This window comes from Rhipicephalus microplus, chromosome 4 (assembly GCF_043290135.1).
Source record: "Rhipicephalus microplus isolate Deutch F79 chromosome 4, USDA_Rmic, whole genome shotgun sequence".
Classification (NCBI taxonomy): Eukaryota; Metazoa; Arthropoda; class Arachnida; order Ixodida; family Ixodidae; genus Rhipicephalus; species Rhipicephalus microplus.
Window position 1 is genome coordinate 18009606 of NC_134703.1, and position 22152 is coordinate 18031757.

Here is a 22152-nt window from a genome sequence, read left to right on the forward strand (position 1 = left end):
AACGCTATTGAAGAAATATAGTGTCAACCAAGCATAAACTAGTCAACTTCTGGGATCGAACAAAACGTCTAAAGTGTTTCTTGCCTATCTTCAATATGAAAATTGGCTCACGCTAAGAACAATAAAAGATAAAAGTGGAGAATGAATTGCGTGCTGCTTCGCTGACTGTCCGAGTGATCGAAAGTGGTCGAAAGCCGACATTCCAGGGGAAAGCTTGTCTTCATAATTTGTGGCCCTGAAAAAGCCAACATTCCTTTCCGACACTACTGCTTCGGAGACGTTCTTCATCGGAGCGCAGTCGATTACTTCAAATGCGTACAAGTGTGCGCGTCTGCATACACAAACCTTGACTGGATCTCTCTCTGAACGCAGTATAGTGCGCACGTACTTTCGACACCCGGGCCACATGTGTTACACGCTGGACCTGATAGAGTACGCACTGTCCGAGAGCACATTTCTTCGCTGCAAGGCGCCTTGGACGTGGGGTGAGTCGGTGACGTTTACCACGCTCGCACAACAGAGTTGACTTCGTCACGTGAGTGGCATGCAACAGAATGAGTGAAATTCCCTAATCCGACGATCACATGTACCTGTGTGTGTAAGAACGATCGTTGCATACAAAGACGAACGACACATTCTATAGCGACCACTGGAGGCAGATTTGATTTTCATTCAGCCTATCTGTGATTATCGAATAGAACCCGACGAAAGCTACGCTGATATATTACCACCGAGATTACCCCTTGTAACCGCTTTACAACTTCTTTCTTTATCTTAACCATGAAAACCAGCGAGACCCTGTGTGGGGCGTCCACAGTGCCTCGAGCATGCTGGTGCATTTTGGGTGATGTGGGGCACACCTCTAGTGCACGGGCACGAGCCGAGAGACTGACCTCGAGTTGTTCGAAAGGTACTCGCGTGTGGCGAACATTTCCATTGTATCATACGTGCTTTTCTGAGTACGAGTTCGCCCATAATAAGTCATTGTTTGTGTGTTCCCCTCTTGCAATACGCCACATTATGCCCGAAGTACCTCGTTTTTTGTGTCTGTTAAATGCATACGCTGGAACACTGTTTAACGCAAGTTGAGCTTCATTTGACAGCGTCATCATAACATGCACGTGTATGTTTTTTTTTGTCGAGAACGTTTCCAATCTAACTTTGCCCTGTGCATCTCTCGCCCACTTTTATCCAGTCCTATCTTGGTCGGATTTTAGTAATGGAATTGTTAATCACAGGTACGACATTAACCACTCGGCGATACTTCCCAACGGAGTATCCTCGAAGAGAATGCAACGTGGCATGAATGCATCGTGATTTAACAAAGCAGGAGACAGCAATACATGAAAGAAAAGTGCGGTAAACAAAGCAGTGAAAGGTAAAACTGAAGGGAAATTTATAGAACATGCCGAAAAGTCGAAACAACTTGGCATAGGTACACATGTGACATAATGACGAGCACGCTATTACTGGCAAAAAGCAATCGAGCAAGACAACCCAAAACAGCGTTAGTGTTAATTAATTAACTCATTCATTTATTCATATAATTAGAGCTCGAAATGAAGGTGTACTGGAGCAAAAGGACGTCGGTGGCCATCGAAGACACGAATAAGTTTCCCGTGATTGTGCACAGACCTGAGACGTGCCCTCCAGACAAGTCTGCTATCGTTGGAGAGACCGATATTGAATACGTCCTCTCTGTGACGCAGGTGCGTGCAATTTTTTCGTCAGTGAACAATGTCACCCTTTATCATAGAAAGCAAGTAGGCACTATATATATATATATATATATATATATATATATATATATATATATATATATATATATATATATATATATATATATATATATATATATATATATATATATATATATATATATATATATATATATATATATATATATATATATATATATCTGTGTGTGTGTGTCTGTGTAATATACAGCCGTAGACGTAGCGTAAGCTTTGTTCGGTAGTATGGTGACAGTGCGTGCAATGAACAGCTTGCAATAATATGCAAGTCGGCTTACCTGTAAGGCTTGTTTTTCAGCGAAAAACTCGTTCACAGACTGCTTTTCTCGCACGTTGTGCAGCAAAGGCGCGCAAGCTCGCGAGTACAACAAAATGTCACCTCTTCGAATTCCAGCGATGGCACGCGAGTAAAACTCAAGGAGGATACAAGTTTTATGTATCCTCCTCGGTACAACACAATGAGCGAGAAAAGCAGTCTATGAACGAAAGTTTTTGGTTGGAAAACAAACCTTACAGGAAAGCCACCTTGCAGATTATTGCAAACTGTTCATTAACGTAGCCTTATTTGGCGGATCATGGGAGAGGCCTTTGTCTGGCGGTGGGCGAAGTCAGGCTGATGATGTTGACGATGACTAAAGACATGGAAAAAAAATAACCTTGTTACTTCGTCACAATTTAGACTACTTACGTCGAATAGGCCAAGGTATCACTCATGTACTCGTTGCCTTGTTCAATACACTGATATTCTGTGACTCGCAAACAGCAAACAGTGAAACGCTTGCCACCTCCATATGCGTCCAAATACACGGAATACACAAGGCATGGCAAGCAAAGGGCCTACGGTGGATACTTAAATCAAGACGTGAGTATCAATTATCATAAACATGCAACACACGATTTCAATTTTTTTCTTCACATGTAGGACGCATGTGCAGAGATCTAGAAAATTAGTTTGTGCAACAGAATCGAAAGTTGGGCTAGTTGGATATGCATGGTATAACTGTCAGTTCAAGTGCACGAATAAACATAATAAGAGCTTATTCGTGCGCTTGAACTGATAGTTTGTGCACAATGGTTGTAACCTTTACATTGCGCCACATTAATCTACGCAGTTAGTGTACGCGTTTTTGCTGATCGTCGTTACCCGCCAACATTATATAACTTCTTTCTACTCACTTTATTTATTTTCCTTGCATCCTTTCCCGTCAAATATCTTTTGAGAAGTCCTTGAAATAAATAAATAAATAAATAAATAAATAAAATTCTCCCACTTCCTTATTTCGCCTGTGTCCTTTAAAGATGATGAGCACTGTCGTGACATTTGTTCAGCTTTCAGCCAATAATCAGTGAAAAAATCCTGTAAAAAAAGAACTCGGGTTTCATTAGGCCGCTTACTATTTTATTATCCCGTTACGTCCAATAATAAAATTAATAATAATAATAATAATAATAATAATAATAATAATAATAATAATAATAATAATAATACAAGCCGTGACCAACCATGCTTAATTGTCTCTTCCTACATAAATGTTTTATTGTATTCGTTTCTAGATTCCTGTCGCAACGTGACGCGAAACGGAATGCTCTATCTTATCAGCAGATATTGCTTAGAATATACAGAGTTCCCACCATGCATATCTATGTCTGCAAATTGTGATTGTTGGTTGCTTCCAGACTTGTTTACATGACTGTGAAATGAGGCTCCAAACAAAACACTGCGGCTCCGTGTACTCAGCGCTTGCTTTTACTGGCGCTGTTGGAGCTACGGCATGCGATCCTGGGGCTGGCGGTAAGGACCACAATTATCTGTAGAGCAATACCAGGAAAAAAAATTGCAGCATATTCGCGGTCTGAATGTTGATGCGTGGGGCGAAGCGTCCGTCCGTTCGTTCGTGCATCCGTCCTTCCGTGCAACCGTGGGTCGATCTGTCCGTCCGTCCATGCGCCTGTCTGTCTGTATGTCCGTACGTCTAGTGAACACACCAAGTACCACCATCTCGCATCTTTTCATCATATATAGTGATTATATACAAGTACTACCATCTAGTGGTTATTCCAAGAACTAGACAGGAAGTGGCTACCTACTGCATACATAGCCCTCGGCTTAAGAAGCTTTGCCCGTAGAAGTGTATCCCCTGTGGCACACACCCGCTTTCTCGGGTATGTGCCACTGGTGATTACAAACGATAACGGGAGACGAACGGGTGATGCCATAAAGAGCTTCGACCCTAAAACAAACAAAAAACCAATATTGACAAAACATGTTTTATAAACACTATTTTACTCAATTTATTGGTAAAAATTGTTTATCATGGAATAGTTATTGCGGCCAAACCTCACTGTTCTGCAACAGGTCCTTTATAGCCTCTAGATGGTAACCTTCTAAGGCAGTATACTATAGCGCGGAAGCTACGGAACCGAAATGCTTGCCTGTGCGCGTGCTAGGAAACGGTACATGTTTCCGATCCGCGGAGTTACCTGGCTCAAATAAATGAAGCTTTAGGCATTGTAAAAATAACACATGTATGTGAAGATGGAAAAGATACTGTACATTTTTTTTTCGCATTTCTTGGACTGCACCACGTTTTCGCACGCCTCTTCTCGCTGCAAACATAGCGTTTCCGCAGCCGACTGGACCGTGGGTGGTCGCAAACTTCCCGTTTAGTTCTCCAAGAAATATATACTCGAAATGCGATAGAACGTGGCTGCCTAAGCAGACCAAGCATCACCTGACACAAGCTGCGAGTTGCATAGCAGGAAATTTTTTTGGGAGAGAGGGGTTAAATCATACATAATATATGTTTGTGCGTGCTTCTGTAGGTGTGCGTGTAATTTAATCACGCTAAACAAAATACACTGCAAGGAACAGATGTGTGACCATAATAATATTCTTATTGCTTTTTCGCGTGTACCGCAAAAACTAATCTGCGTCCTGCGCCAGCGAATGGCGTAGCTTTTCGGAAAAGTCCACCATGATGCATTATATCCGTCCTCTGATCGGCTCTCAAAACGGTGGAAGTTATAAAGGAAAATCGCGAAGGAGTACTTTATTAATCAGTTGAATTGCTCATTTTTCTCCTTCAGAGGTGTGTGTGGCATCTCTCAGTAAGAACAACACTTTCAAACCGTGCCTCAAAAAGTGCCGGGCACCATGCATGTGAGTACTTCAGATTTCTGCTTTTATTGCGATGCGAAGGGTACGGCTACTCCGAGTGCAGTTGGCATGCCAGTAGTGGTGTGTAGGCGCAAGCAAAAATATATTTTGCAAATACGGAGTCTCTTTTTATCTATCCAAGAGCAGTTGTCCCGCACCCTTCCTTGAGCTGTCGCAGCATCCGAGGTGCGTTTAAGGCCTATCTGTGATGGCTTAGGGAAGCACACTGTATGAATTCTTTATACATAGTGACACAGAAATAGAGAAAAAAAGTATAAGGACACAGTTGGGGTACTGTAAGTAACCAAACGTCATTCTCATACATGTAACTTAAGTGCTTCCAAAGCATAAGCGGCCCTTTAATTTGGTTTTGATTAACCACCCACAGTGTTGACTGCAATTTTTTTCTATTAACTTAATCGGCATTGATTTATCTAGCTATTCAATCATTGTAATAAAATCATTATGCTATCATTATAATATCCTTATAATCGCTACATCTGATGTCTGAATGTAAACTTTAACTCGGTAATATAATAAACATAAATTGTTTTTAATAGCTAGGGTGTGACTACGCGCTCTTGCTTGGTATGAAATCACATAGGGAAACCAAACAACGGTAAGCAAACGAGTGTGCATCTATTTGAGTTGAACAAACAAACGTTCCACTTAATGACAGCCAGCGTATTATCGGTCCAGCGTTGTTATCAAAATAACAGCAACCATGGGACTCCCGAACAAGTAACAGGTTCTGTCTGGTGTAGCCAATAGTGGGCAAACGAAAGACGTGCTATCATCAAGAACAGTTTAAATAAGTGAAATCACATCAAATAGAATTAAAATAATTTTCATACGGTCTTACAGAAAGAAAGGACTACGAAAAGCAGAAAGCTGTGTTTAAAACAGCTTGACATAATTCTTAATTCATATGGTGCAGCGGAACATGACTGGCGCGAGAAATATACTTTACAAGAGTGGAAGCTTGTACTAGTTGGTGTGCAGTCATGCTGGTAAGCTTTTTTTTTCAACGCACAAACATAGGAGAAAAGGGCAGAGTAGACAGAAACAATGCACCTTCTATCTACTCTGTCTTTTTTTTTCCCATGTTACAACTTGCCAGCGAGACCAGAAAGGGCACACACGTAGTCCTCCTTTTTTGTCCCTGTCGTTCTGCGACCACGGGATTTATTAATCCTATAACCAATTAGCATGATAGCGTGCCTTAGACTCTTTACACTTTCTACAGGCGCTATTATTTGGGGTCAAGAGAGGTCTAGAATATAGCTTTATGTCGCTAGGAGCCAGCGCCACGAAATGAGTGAATGGAAACGCGTTTGCTCTCAGCTGCAAAGCCCATATGCACCGCTTTGCATGTGCACCGCAGCTGAACTTGCTCTAAACATTCAGCTATACAGAAGTCATTGATTTGATTTTCGTCCTATTCTACAGGGACACTGCGTACGACGTTCGACTCACTGGCATGGGTGTCGCATCGGTAAGTATAACGGCAGCTTGTATGCGTCAAAGTGGTAAGCTCAAACGAAGTAGAAGTCCGGGCTCTGATTTAAGTAAACATCGCTAACAGGAATCGGTACCAAGACTTCTTGATAATAAATAGCGCGGGTAGTCTTCAAAATGTGACGAAAATTGGCAAATGTGCGACCAGCAGAGCATACCCTTCTGGCCTTTATCTTATTCATGGTTCCGTCTTCAAAAGAACTCGATTCAATAACAGATGCATGGTGCCGGAACGCAAGCTCACGAAGTGCTAGTTGATGGTAATGTCGCAAAGCTATAGATGTTAAAACCCACTGTTGCAGTGCTAGTGGAAATATATACTTGTGTTTGTTAACTTTTCAAAAGTACGGTCTGATGAAATGAGTGCTTGGCAACGTTTTCTCGACTTATTTTTGTTGCGTCCTGGAGCTTGAGTATGTATCGCACAGAAAAATGAAACTAAAAAGAAAACACGAGTCACATATATTTCACGCTTTTCTAATCATTCTCGTGTTATTTTTTCTTCTCTTCCTATGCAGTACAAGTGGTTAACGAATGACGAGTAAGGAAAAAAAGTTTTGTGTCCACTAAAAACAACAGCATACATTTGTCGATAGGGAGAGACTTTAGTGTTGTTTTCATTGCAAGGACAAAGCTTCTCGGTCTGACCGTAAAGTTCTCCTCGGACACGCAGAAGATCTTCGTCTACGAGCCCAATCTCACGGCGAGTGACTTTGGCCGTTTACGGTGAGTTTCCGAGATATATCTTTCTCGCGCCTTGATCTTTCTTTTTTTTTATTTACTCGTTATTAAACTTTCTCGCTTTACCTCAGCGTACCTGTCGCCCCCTAAGTGGGCGCCAAGGGAAGCCAAGACGTGATCCCGCTGAGAGTCCCATTCGCGGAGCCCGTCCGAAGCGAGAAGCAAATAGAATCGCTAGAACCTGACATACTCTGTCGATCTACTTTACGACGTCACGTCTTAGCACCGTAGAAGAAACAAAGGGAAAACGCTACTATTTGCGCCGGCGATTCCTCGGAAAATGCACCAAATCAGCCGCACGTTCTTTAGTGCATTCGTTGAGGGACACCTTCGAGGTTACTGCTCGGTACTCGGTATCAAATGGCACGGCGCTGAGCGAACTACTGCATTGTTGATCACAAAGACAGGTTCCCCTTTACAACTCCGGCTATTTGCAGCACCCGTGCCCTGCATCAAGGGACAGCAGAAAGTGATCACTGGAATGCCTTGAACGTACTTCAATGTTATATCCATTCGTTCCCGAACAATGTACTTAATATTATACATTGAATTGAAAATGTATCACTCTCTGTTTGTGTGTGCCTCGATGAACGAAGGCCTAGAACACGCAAAAGTACCGTTTGTTGCTGACTTTCAATGAAACAGGACATTTTGGAGCACTCACTCACTCACTCACTCACTCACTCACTCAACGTAAATGTCACTCAATGTAACTCAACGTAAATGTCACTCAATGTAACTCAACGTAAATGTCACTCAATGTAACTAAACGTAAATGTCGCTCACTGTAACTGAACGTAAATTGAGTGACATAAAGTGACATAAAGAGTCGATGGCAAAGCTCGCTCCTAAGTTCTGTAATGTCACGTTGAAGTCGCTGTATAGTATAAAAGGCTTGGGCTTGTAGGTGTTTTATACGGTTCCGTCACAATTATTATTGTTGTTCGTCTCTTGTAAATGCTTTTTTATTCACACATACGCATGTGACTCTAGACTATAGCAACGGTTTTCGATAAAACATGACAGCGGGCAGTGTGCGTCGACGACAAGACTAGATCCTAAAGGCCATGATGTCTGCGTTGAAGGCGCCGACTAGTACGTTGTAGATGTTTGATACTGCTCTGTCACAATTATGGTGTACAATAGTGTTTTGTTAAACCATTTTTTAAAATTTCACATTCAATCATCCCCTGTGAGGGACACAGATAGGGACGGGCAAGCCTCGACCCTCAAGTGCTTCGCCCATAAAATAAGAAGGGGCCGCTGTTACGAGATATAGTACGCAAAAAAAATTGCCCGCAGCTTCCTTCGGGGGAACACTGAGGAGGATGCGGAGCATATAATTGGTTAACGGGGTGTTAAAGTGCGACTTACTTGGGTCGATGGCTAAATTGGTTAACGTGGTTGTGAAATGGGGTGTTAAATTGCGACTTACTTGGGTTGATGGCTAAATTGGTTAACGTGGTTGTAGGAGGGGGTGTTAAATGAGTGAACACGTGCACACGTATGCGAAAGGGCGGCGCTGGTCGAAGGGACGTCGATCATTGTGTTTGTGGATTCGTTGGAATTCATTTCACCGCGACCTTGGACGTCGACGCGCCGTACAAACCAACCGACGAGCGGCAACTGAGCGAGCGAGCGCCGACCTTGAGTATATATACAGCGCAACGGCGCATGCGCGCGCGTCAGCTGCCGATGTTCTCGAAGCGCGACGGCGCATGCGCGCGCGTCAGCTGCCGATGTTTTCGAAGCGTGACGGCGCATGCGCGCTACATTATACAGCTAGCGAATGTTCGTGAAGAGGAGAAGCGCACGCGGTGTATAGAGGAGAAACGGTGCACAGATGGTGGAGGAGTGAAGCGCGCGCGGTGTGTAGAGGAGGAAGGGATGCACAGATGGTGGAAGAAGGAGGAGGAAGCTTGCGGACGGCGCCGCACTACAAGCCTCGAGTATTAGATGCTCCGCATCTAAAAAAAAGCGTTTTAACTGCGGAGCGCTTTAAGGAAAGGAGCTGTCACATCCTTTGCCTTCGCATGGCATAAACGCTCCATGCATATGATATTGAGCTTGCGTTCGTGCCAAGGAGACGTCTTTTTCTTGTTTTTCGAGTGCCTTGACGATCATGTCTTGTCATCAGCAGCAAAAAAGAAAGTGCGTTTGGCGTAACGCTCGCAAAACACGTATAAATATATAAAAAGAGGAACCATGCGTGAACTAGAAAGAAAATGACAATAATTGGAAGGAAAGTAGACATAGACAAAAAGAAATAGAAAAACAGAGAGAAAGACATAAATAAATAAAAACAAAAATGAAAAGGAAAGAAAAGAAACTCGAAGAGAAAGAAACAAAGCAGCCCAGCTCTTTCAGGCCTGTCACTACTAGAGCGAAACTGCCTTAATTATTTTTTAACGCGATAGCGTTAAAGAGCCCGTGTCGCAGAAAACCCGCCGCCGGCGCCGGCCCCGTTGGTTTTTCATTTGCTTTTGTGAGAACCCCTTGTGTGTATAACGACGGCTGACGGTACCGCCACAAATATGACGAAAAACAGATACATGTTAGAGCACCATACTCTGCGATGCATGGGCTTCGTAATCTGAGAACTAAAAGATTATTTGTTATTGCGAGTTTCAAGACCAGGTGAAATGCATGTGGCTGGGACCTTAGAGGTCAAGACGCATGACCTGAAGCCTGTTTTTCGTATGTCTTAGTGTTGTTATTACATATGATTTGTTTCATTTCACAACGCAGCTTCATATGGGTCATATTGGCAGCGAGCTAGGGCTTCCATTGGAGAGGCCGGCATTGCGATCGTTTAGACGTCACAGATAGTATGCCCTTGCTCGCTACGCTGCGTACTATACTGTGGAACGCGAAGGTCAAGTGAAATTATGGTGCGCCACGTTCAATTCTCAGCGCGAGAAGCTTTATTTGGATCATCGCCCTAATTGATTGATATGTGGGGTTTAACGTCCCAAAACCACTATATGATTATGAGAGACGCCGTAGTGGAGGGCTCCGGAAATTTAGACCACCTGGGGTTCTTTAACGTGCACCCAAATCTGAGCACACGGGCCTACAACATTTCCGCCTCCATCGGAAATGCAGCCGCCGCAGCCGGGATACGAACCCGCGCCCTGCGGGTCAGCAGCCGAGTACCTTAGCCACTAGACCACCGCGGCGGGGCGGATCATCGCCCTATTAACAGTGCTATAGGTTGCGTGCAAGCAACTTGATCTTGTTAAGTACTGTTCCATGCCTCATTGCCCAGACGCATAAGACAAATCCTGCTATAAGTTTTCAGCATTCTCCTAAATGTAAAGAAATGCGCTACACTTGGCTCGTGAAGTAAAAAATGAAAGAGGACGCCGATGCTCACTCACCGGTCTGCAAAAAGCACTTTCGTGACGAGAATTTTGTGTATTTCACCGCAGCTAAGATGTTCGGTAACGTACAGTTGTCGAGTGCTGACGAGGGTTACCGGTAGCTTATCATAGGCATTTATTTATGTTGGAAAACTATAGGCTCACTGTAAGTCAGCAAAATACACTGAGAAGAAAAGTACCCAGGAATATCCCTCACGATGAGGTCCTTACGAAACATTTCGTAAATTTTACGATAGCATCGACATGGTCCGGACGACGGTGCACTGCAATAGCAGAGCAAGTGGCGATTGCGTTGGCCCTGCTGGATAACAGGAGGTTCACAATTTACAGCGACTCGAGATCAGCGGTCCGAGCATTTGCCAAGAGAAAAATATCGGAACTAGCCTTGCGAATTCTTTGGGACAAAGATTTCGAGCCACACACACTCGTTTGGTTCCCAGCTCATATGGGACGCATTGAGGAAGCCCCGCCCAATCCCAACGAGTCAGCCCACATAGCTGCGCGAGGACTAATAAACCGCGTATAGCTATCGGGGGGGGGGGCGGGGGGGGGGGAACCGTGACCCTCCCATCTTGTATAATGAATTGACAAAACATTTTTACATGGCGCAGAGACAGTATACCCTCCACCGCACAGAAAACTAAGCAGACCTCGGGCTCTGACACTCGGGCTTCTTCAGGTCGGGGCGTACCCTAATCCCGCGCTATCGAACAAAAATTATCCCGATAAACAACCAACTAATACGGGTTCCTACTGCCACGATATAGCTACCTTGCAATATATGCTCTGGCAGTACCCCGCGTTACGCTGTGGGGAAGTCATTATGCCGTCCAAATAGGAGGGTGCTATTGCAAGTTCCGCACTTGAACAACGGGTATGGCAAGTCCGCTGGGCCCACGACACAGCAGAGAAACTTGGTATTTCTGTTCCGACGTGGGAGCGGCCCGCAACGTTCCGAAGGACCAAATCAAGTTCATCCATTCATCCATCCATTGAAGGTGTTTATCAGCACCTTCGATGTTAGCGAACTAAATAATAAAATTAACATCAATACGTTGCCGAAAGTCTAAGCTACAGCTAAAAGTAACCATATTAGTGGTTAAAAAAAACACGACATGATGATGATCGTCAATCAGATCGGAGCGCAACTAAAAAGAGCGCTGAAGGAGAAATTGGCCCTTTGTATTGCAGGTCTGACCCGTACGCCTGGCCATGTGTTGGAGTGCACTGCGCTCATCATTCCCAAATGTTAGTTGACAGTTCTGCGTGTGCACATAAGACGTATGTGACAGATCCTCGTGTATCATCTACTCAAACTAAAAAAAAAAAAAAACGGGTGACGCCAATGTCGCGGCCGCTGGATAAAAAACACCGGCCGTGCTAACGCTTGGGTCTGCAGAAAGCACTTTCGAGACGAGGGTTTGGCGTAAGCCGCCGCAGCTATGATGTTCAGTAACAGCATGACGTGTGTGCAAAAGCTGTCCCGGAAGCTGATCGCTTGCGTTTGTCGATAAATTTTACTAATGACACAGACCGACAGATTCACGGAATGAGCAAAAAAAAAAGAAGAAAAAGGTACCTACGTCTCAAATACCTTTCAGGGCAAGGTGTTTACAAAACAATCTTTTCACCTTTACGGTTGCACCAAAGGAGTTGAAAACATTGTGTTAGACAAAGGAAAAAGTAAACTTATCAGTAGCAAAAAAAAACGGTGATGATCATCAATCATATTGAAAAACTAAAAAGAGCAATCGGGGGCGATTGACCCTTTGTTTTGCGGATCCCACCAGCACTTTCAATCATGCTTGGCGATTTACTCCGCTCACCATTCCCAAGGTGTCGTTGTCAGTTCTGCATGTGCACGTTTTCCTCGTTGTTGCAAGTTCATTCGATCTTTTTATACAGTTTGAGAAATCTCGCAAAGATAATAATAACAATATCTCTAGCATTACGTCTCAAAACGCCGATGTGATTATGGGAGACGCCGTAGTGGAGTGCTTTGGAAATTTCGACCACCTGGAGTCCTTTAACGTGCACTGACATAACACAGTACACGGGCCTCTACCTCATCGCCTCGATCAAAGTGATTCTCATGGGGAAAGTCTTCCAGAATGTAGTAACAGCTTAGCTTTCACGAAATCACTTGCATCGTCCTCTATTGTGTCAGCTGTACCGGCTTTAGGTCACGATTGTAGCATATTGGCTAGACACGCGGGTGCCACCACGGGGGCATTGCGAGTTGTCGTTCGCCTTCCCGCATGCATTGCGTCGGCAGGGGTGCAAAAGGGGCACTTGCCCCCCTCAAGTCTCTCCAGCACTTGCCCTCACCCCAGCTGCACTATAGTGCTTTTATCTTCCTCAGCCGCGATGCAACACTCCCCAAATTTGCACCCCCCCCCCCCCCCAAAAAAAAAAATCCTGCCGACGACCCTGCTGGTCCAGGTTATCAGGTTAGGCCGCTTTTTAAAGAAATGTGCTTCAGAGCCAGGGGGCAGCATGTGCGGTGCTCACAACGAAAGCGCGTGGTGTGCGAAAGTGCAAGATATGCTGTTCTCGAGCAGACGACACCCTCTGCCATCCTTTGAATGACGTCACCACGCAGGTGGTACCACGCTATGTCCTCGACGCAAATAGTAATCTGCTGTTCCCCATCTTCTCTAGATTGTGGAAGCCTTCGGCTACATGGGCGGTTAGCTAGGAATGTGGCTGGGCTTCTCGTTGCTCTCCATTCTCAAGGGTTTGGAGGAAAAGATCCTTGATTTCTTCTTCGGGAGCGGCCGGGTGACGTCCATAAGGATTCCAAGGTATGTAATCGGATGCGACAAGGCAGAAACAAAAGCGTCTGTTTAACAGGATTGGCTCGGGGAAGTTTCGGCTGTTGTCGGAAAAGGGCTGCTGAAAATGTTTCGGCGTTTATTTCACAAGGATAGGTACAATTGTGCGAGAACCCAGAAATAATTATATGCGGGTAAGAACGCCATCAAAAGCAACATTAAAGTATGCCGACGAGAAAAATGATTTTGTTGTTGTTGTTGTTGTTGTTGTTGTTGTTGTTGTTGTTGTTGTTGTTGTTGTTGTTGTTGTTGTTGTTGTTGTTGTTGTTGTTGTTGTTGTTGTTGTTGTTGTTGTTGTTGTTGTTGTTGTTGTTAGGTGATTTGAAGTCAATGACGACTTCTGCATGGTGCTACATCGGGCAAATTAAAAGGTGCGGCACTGGTATCCAAAGTGCCACATGTGTCATCTTAAGGTCTTGCTTGTAACTATAACGTGAATAGCCAGACTTTAAATAGCGTCTATAACGTGAACAGGCTGTCTTAGAATTGTATCAGAATGCAAAGCTTTGTGTTAGTGTCTTTAGCCACTACGCATGCGTCGTACGCTATATCCTCTTGCAGACTCCCGTTGGGTGACGGAAATGGCGGGCGATCGCAACGACCGCTTTTTTTTGCGTACGCTATTCTAAAACTCCCTAATAAATAGATTTAGTTGGGCGCCTTCGACAGCTATGCAGATGCTCAACTTATCTGACTAATATCGAGACATGGTCCTTCAGAGCAGAAAATATAGAAGTGTGAATAGCGCAAAATTTACGTTGCTATAGTAAATACTATATGCAGTGCGCTATTAAATGCGAAGCATTTCTTAGTGAATCAAGTGCTGTTTGATCGTTTCTATCTATGCACTTATCTAGCCGCCTCTGTCTGGGTACTCTCGTGATCGCCTCGTTAACGTGGAGACCAGCATTGGTATGAGAGAGTAAAAGCGTTAGAAGGAAAGATATGTCTGTCTATGACATGAAAAACGTTAAAATTTTTTGAGTACGTCGTCAAACCACTTTGTCCAGATACGTGTTGCACAAACCCGCTCACCACGAACCCCGGTACGCACCACAGGTAGCTTTATATCAATCTAGGAATGGTGACAATAGACATTTAAATTTAAAATGCTAGAGCGTTAAGGAAAATCGACATCGGCCGCGTTAACCTGAAAAATACATATAAAAATTATGATTGCAGCAGGAACCCAAGGGTTCTGCGGGGCAGTAAGGAATTCTACCATAAAGCCACGCCTGGTTCTTGAACTGCCTTGGAAAAATAGCCTATGCAGGCTTAATGTGGCTGCAACGTCAATCGTTTCAGTGCTAGCTAGCTAATTTCGTAACAAGACAATAAATACTAGCTATGTGCTAATGTGATACTGGTGTTGAATCGGGTTGCTGTCATTAGTGGGGCCAGAGCAGGCTCCGCTTTTATAACATGTCTAATAAACATGCTTGCTGCCCTACGATTACACTCGACCCCGGAGGATTAAGCTGACGAAAGTTGTTGATGAAGTACTCATCATCGCACCGTGAGGTACACTTTAAGGTGCTATAATACTGACTTAACGTGAGTGATGACATAAGTTACCCTTTAAACGTTGGTGTAGTCGACATTTTTGGCAAGCTTGCAATGCGCACACTTATAAGAGGAGGTCGATCCACCTGGCAACGCTTGGATAAAAGGCGAAAAATGCAGCGTAGACAATCACTTGCCGAATGTTTCGCATGAAATTTATTCCCTCAAAGAGTGTGATTTGCCGAATTTTAACCAACTAATCCTCTTCGTTACGATTGCTTATTACTAATCTGTATGACAGTATTTTAACTTTCATAGCAGCGGTGCGTGTTCAGGTTGATCTGAACTTATGTTTCTAGCTTTATTATACGAAAGTGCAATTTTCTCTCTCTCTCTCTTTCTTGTTTCCATGTTTATGCGAATATGGCCAGTAGTTTTTAGGAAGGAAAACTAGAGAGAGAAAAGGCAGGGATATTAGTCGGTTTGGTATGTCCGGTATGCTACCCTGCACAGGGAGAAGGGATAGGGGGAGTAAAAAAAAGAGTAAAGAAAGAGAGAAAAAGAGGAGGCTCGCACCCGTACTCGCATAATGTTGCAAAGCAGAGGGGCAATCTTGTGAAGTATATGGCATCATTAAAAGACTACAGCCGCTCGTGCTAGTCTGTTGCCCTTAAGAATTTTAGCAGTGCCTTGGTTGCTTGAGTACCCGAGGACTTTTTGAGTTGACATTGAAGAATAGTTTCTAGCATCATCATTCTGTTGCCAAGACGGGCCAGAGTGAGTGCGAGGGCTCGTCTCTGTACAGCGTAGCGAAGACAGTCGCAGAAGATATATGCTGCACAGTCACCTCGGTACCGCGGGCGTCGCACTGAGCGTTGTCGGCCATCCCTATCCAAAAGGAATATGACTGCGAAAGCCACTCTTAGCCATAAGTGGTATAGGAGATGTGCTTCAATTCGGTGGAGTCCGCTTGCTATATGAAATCGCTCCAACGCGTTCATGTGGTGTTTCCAATAGTTCTGACTTTTTATGTATGCAGTGTTGGCTGCGAAATTTCCTTTGCGATTATTCGAAGTATAGCAAACAACATTAGACGTTAGAAGGGGTCATTGCAGTCTTGCAAGGATTACCGGGCAGCATTACCGGCATGTTCCATGCCGTGGCGACCATGGACATGTTACTTTGCCCCTCCTCGAATGACGTTTGAATGCAGTGTCTGATCTCGAACGAATACTTGTTGTCAGCCGGGCAGCACTTTTTAGGATGATGGTTATATATATATTAATGTAACAGGAAGAAAAGAAAAATGGCGAGTTGGGCTAGTCGGTTTCAGCGCTCGTATTGTTAAGCGTTCGTCACCGTCTTTCGTCTTTCGCGCGGTTTCAAAGAGGAGGAAGATACAACCGATAAGCACGTTGTGTTCTAGCAGCAAGAGACGATAGCGTTCCGTCGTGAAGTGCACTTCGAGTTAAGAGCTGCTTGAGTTCAGCTCAATTCGCAAACATAGCAGAACAATAAATAAAACGTCTTTTTTTTTTTTTTACAGGGACGCCACGAAAGAGGATGTTATACACTCGTCCCTGAACCACCGCATGCTGAACCGCCGTGTTCGAGCACTGAGGATGGGGTCGTATTAGGAAAGCTTTCGTCGCTTATATGTGCAAAGCGATATTGCAAGAAACACAGCGGGGATGAGCGACAAATAGAATAAAAAAGATAGAAATAAACCCAGCTGATACTATAGGAGCGGCTATACGCACACTCACCTGCCCAAGCGTGTGGAAATGTTGGTGTCAGATAAAAGACAGAGAAAGAGAAAATAGTTTGCAGCCATCCGGCGCTGCAAACATGAATGACCAGCCAAGCTGCATCGAACGCCTCACATCCACATGGAAAGGGGGGGGGGGGGGTATATGATTACTACCTCAGAGTAGCAGCAGCAATACTGTAGCTTTTTGGCGGCTGTGGTAAACCGTGATTGGCGCTGCACGCGACAATTTTCAACGAGAATTTTTTTGTCGAGCAATGCACTCACGATAATTTTCTGTCATTTCGGTGGTCTACACATGGCAGTCTTAGAAAGAAGTGATTGAGTTGCTGGACGGGCCTCGCTTTTATGGACGAAAGCGAGAAACACACGCGGGGAAGGGCCATTCGAGGCCGCATTCAAAGCCGCCGAGTGAAATGCAAGGCAACTGAAATCCAGTCTTTACCGGGAACACGATGAAGTGTGTTCGCACTGTTCACGGGCGCCTTATCACTCAGAATGCTATTTTCAGTTTTGTTTTGTGGTTTCTTTTATTTAAACGAATACTGAGTTGTGTGCTGTATGCCTTATTGCATAGAGATATATGCTGTTTGCCTGCAAATATTGAAGGGCCCCTAAACCACCCAGAGGTCGAAGGTTAGTTGCCTAGTTACAGTTGTGCTTGAGTCTACAGCAAACGAGTTCGTCGACTCACTTTTGCACCTCAAAGAATGCTGTTCCTCAGCGTCCGAGGTGAAAACGCGAAGAACGCACGCATCTGCTAGCAGAGGTACACGCGAGCACGAGTGTCTGCTGGTGGTTCAGAGGCCAACGAGGCTGCGTCCGTACGGCTGCTGATGACGCGCAACTAAATCTGCCTATTGAAGATGGCTAGGCTGCATCCATACGGCTGCTGCGGACACGCAACTCAGTCTATTATTGCATCCCACGCCAAAAAAACTGACACGCGTGTTTTAAAAGTGAAGAAGAGGGAAAAGAGAGCGTGCACCAGTTCGCGATGACGAGAATTTCTGTTCACGACTATACGCGGATTCTCCGAGCTTCACTGATTGTTGGCAGACAATGTAGGTGTGCAGTGATTGGATGGTGCTATAGTCATGAGTTTGCTGTTAGCTTTTTTACCTACTGTCATCACACACTCTTCTTTTTGATTTATTCCTTCGCACCCCTTTTTTCTTCCCGAGTACAGGGTAGCAAACCAGATGCTTTGGCTGGTTAGCGTTTCTGTCTTTCGTTTATCTCTCTCTTTCTCTCTCGCACTATACTTTTATATAGCTTGCACTATACAATGAGATATTTTAGTACTAGGAAGAACTACGAAGCATTTCTTAGCGAACTTCGGCGAATTTGAGCGTATCTCGAGTGGCGAATTAGAACATATAACTGACAGACCCTAACGGGGAACTCATGACATGCATGTCATGATTACAAGCCGTACCCTCATGATGGACTCACGGTCGTTTAGCTAGCTTCAGATGTAACAAATATGGTATTACGTGACGTGAGTGGATGACGAAGGTATATTACTGGTGCAAACACGATAACCATGGCATGCGCGTCATGTAAGAACATGACTATACACTATGATCATCATGCGCCCGCGGCCGTTTCCCTAGCTCCGCATATACCAGATTCGGTATCACGTGACGTCAATAGATGACGAAGGTAACTCACACGTCCAAACATGATATCCATGACATGGAAGTCATGTACGGCGTAATTTACGTCCACCTCGTAACGTTGTGAAGAGTTTAAAGTGACATCAACGTTCCTCATTCGTGCTTCGCATATCATCGATTCCCACTGTACGTGGGATATGCCAAATATTTTTTATAGGTAATGTTGACGTCTATATGAGTGAAGCTTGAAGCTGTAGCATCGGATCACGATACATAACATAGTGAATACTGTGGCTTTTGCACATTGAAATAGCATATACGTAACGCTGTGCTTTGCTCTTTAGATGTAGCTTTATGCTGGCATGACAATTTTGTTGACTTATGCGCTGGTACATCTCAAAAACTGTGGATACCTAAAAATAAAAATAAATACTCCATTCATGTGTTTTCTGTGTCACTGTTCAGGGAGGTAACTATACAGTAAATGTTTCTGTCTAGCAGTCTTTGTAAATGGTTTTAAAATTGTCGACCTTGTCGCGTCTTGAATCGTCCTGTGATTGCTCCTAGCGTTGGCCGTTGGATTCGCCGACGGTTCATTTTGCTTGTTATCAGTGTTAGGGGAGTGGAGTTAGTCATCCTCTAAAGCACGTGCACGCCTCGATTGCGGGCTGCGTCACACGGGGGTTTTTAACCGCAGTTACGCTTCCGTGGCTTACAGGATTATCCACAACTAACTAACTAACCAACTAACTAACTATCAAATTAACTAATTAATTGTTTATTATTTTAACAACACAATTAATTAATTATTTGAATTAACACTGTCTGAGAATTAACTAACTAACTAATTAACAAACGAATCAACTAACTAACAGACTAAGTAATTAACCAACTATTAACTAATTAGCTAACGAATCAACTAACTAATTATTTACGAATCAACTAACTAATTAACTAACTAATTAACTAACTAATTACCAACTAATCAGCCGGCCGACCAACTAGATGTGCACAGTATTTATTAACTGCAATAAGTAAACGAGATTCGCGAATGCTGCTTGTGGGCCTTCAATAATAAGCAGCATGCGCTCATCAGCGACATTGTAAATGGCAGACCGACAATTCTACCGTTCAACGCTTAAAGCCCATTCTGGGGTAGAACTCTTGGGAAACACAATTTCAAGAAAAAGCACGCTGCAGAACTCACATCGCGCAGCAGTGCTGAGATGGCTGCGAAATACGCGCCGAAAGAAAGAACACTTTGTTCCCGGAACATCTCATTAATATGAGAGTTGCGTCCGCAGCCCAGGGCTCTATTAACGTGCACCGTTCAATTGTGGGTCCGACATGAGCCCAGCCGTGTCCTTCTTTGCGAGAGAACAAGGCGCAAACAGAGACTGGACGGCCATCGATTGTCCACTTTTGTGGGAACAGGCCGCCGCTTCAAGTGCTCAGCACGCCGGCTAGTTAGTCTCCTGCGAAGCCAACATCGCCACACAGTGCGGAGCAACGAAGAGCCACTCGGAAATGTAAGCATTGTTGTGCGACTGCTTTTTAGTGATAAACTTGAACCTCTGTTTTTTTTTTGGTCTCGATAAGACCAACAGGTGTGAAAGAAAAGGACTGTGAGAAAGAAAACAAGTGCAGACGCTTGCGAGTGCGAGAAAGCTAAGAATTGCGGGACGAATGGTGGAAAGAAGAATGTTGTAGACGTGATGTTAACAGATAATGAGAGGTCAGTTTGGATTACAGAAAAAATAGCATAGTCGCTATCTAGATGAAACGAATCAGACTTGGTGAAGTGGGGCATGTCACCGAACGCATGTATCATTACGATAATGCATATGTTGATTACTTTTGGGTAACACTTCCCGAAACAACGATATGATTAAGAGAGGCGCCCTAGTGGAGGGATCCGGAAATTCCGAGCACCTGGGCTTCGTTAACGCGCACATAAATCTAAGCTCGGGGCCATCTATCATTTCGCCACCATGGAATTGCGGCCACCGCGGCCGTGATTATGCCCCGCGACCTCCAGGTTAGCACTCAAGCATCATAAGCACTAGACTAGCTCGGCAGGCTACATCATTAGAAGAAACGTGAGAAAGGAGTTTGAAATTGCAAGTGGAAATGAAATAACTTCAGGGGTTACTGTGCTTAGTAGGCAGTTAATAAATTACCCTTTTCCTTGTTGCTTTGTAGCCGCAGAGCTTTACAGTTGCCATGGGGTGAGTCAGTAATGGTTACCATTGCTCATCGTGCCAGTGCATGGTGTATTGTGCCTAATTATGCTAGCCTAAATGCAACATTACTGAGCGGTGTTTAATCGCTTCCGACGAACATTAATGCATCACCGCAGTGTACACATGCTTAGCTTACAGAAATTAACCAGAACAACTTAACAACTTCGGGTTATCTTCGAATATACGCACTTAAGCGTTGGTACAAGCTTCAGAGCCCGACACTGCCTAGATATGAGTTTGAGTCGCGTAAAATAACGTAATACAATGTCGTAAGTTTATCAATACTACTTTAACTACGCAATGTTATAACACTGGCAAAGTGTGACCTTAAACCAACAACTTCAAACCAACACAAGTGATAATGTATAGACCATACAATGAAGTTTAGTCGTCGCCTCTACTTGGCGATGGCTACGCCTTTCCAATCAATCGGTTGTTAGGATAAAAATAAAATTGAAGGAAGAAATGTATATCGAAGTGTGCAAAACCAGCATGCCCATACTGACATCCTAAAGTAAAAGTGTTCTACGTAGCTCAATATGCCGACTTTTAATTTCTAAATTTATCATAATGTACAACGTAACGTAGCTGTGCATGTGTCCAAAGGTAGCAAACAGCCACACCAAACGCAAGAGGTAAACGCTCTGGAGATCAGATTTTGTATGGTGTTATTCGACCAAAGCGCAGTAGCCATAGATGAGGGGCAGCGGATGTGCCTGATCTCCTAAAACGGGCGCCAAATGTGCCCCATGCATTTTCTCAGTCGGACTTGCTCTGTTAAATGTGCATTGTTACAGCCATGCATGTTTTTGGCGATAATGGCTGATGTAGTGGAATGCAACCCTGATGTTTCATTCCAGGAACTGTTAACTTCCTATTTTGTACCTGCAAATTTGGGAACCAAAGGCAGGTCATTGTGAGCATCAAGTCATCGCATTAAATAAATGTTAGCACCCACTGCGAAGCTTTTAGCAAGGTCTACAGCTGGGCTAGTTTGTTTTTAATAGTGCAGCTGTTTAAACCGACCATAAACGCTTTCGTGTGTACAGAAGCTATCATCACCATGAACATGTATGCGCCACAAAAACTGTACAATTTATCGCTACGTTATTGCGCACTGTTTAGAAGACGAAGGCTGAACCATAAGAGCGCAAGCGCAAACTTTCAACTAAATTTATTGTATGGAAGCATGATGCTTTTATAAAATCGTGTTTCGTACATTTAGATAAAAACAAACTCGGAGAATGTACTAAGAATGAACAGCACAATGCCGACAGCCACTCATGCCGCGAGATAGATACTGAATAGATAATAATGAATATAGTTATTGATTAATAAGTGGAAAGATACCGAGAAATAAGTACTGATGAATAGATACCAACTAGTATACTCCAAAACTGGGCAAATTCCACTACCCAGAAACAGTCGGCTGAGAATGAAAGAGGCAGATGCGCCCAAACCTCAGTTTCAAATTTTTATGGAGATGTAACCACTAATTGAGAAACGCTTTAATAAACCATTGGAATTAACCCAGTAATAAACACAGTGGTCGCATGCTTCAGTGGTACGTAAACTGTCAATTTTCATGAAAGGGAACACGAGAGTGCGCATTCAAGTGGGAGCTAGAGCAAC

At 44.0% G+C, this 22152-nt stretch overlaps 1 protein-coding gene across 1 annotated transcript; it reads left to right on the top strand.

The window, feature by feature from the left end:
• Window positions 1-219: 219 nt before the first annotated feature.
• On the top strand, window positions 220-7167 carry LOC142813864 (uncharacterized). Its single transcript, XM_075891822.1, has 8 exons — window positions 220-485; window positions 1552-1709; window positions 2518-2616; window positions 3432-3546; window positions 4842-4914; window positions 6361-6406; window positions 6948-6970; window positions 7057-7167. The coding sequence occupies exons 1-8, from the start codon at window positions 407-409 to the stop codon at window positions 7157-7159; spliced, it is 696 nt and encodes a 231-aa protein (XP_075747937.1). The 5' UTR covers window positions 220-406; the 3' UTR covers window positions 7160-7167.
• The last annotated feature ends 14985 nt before the right edge of the window (window positions 7168-22152 follow it).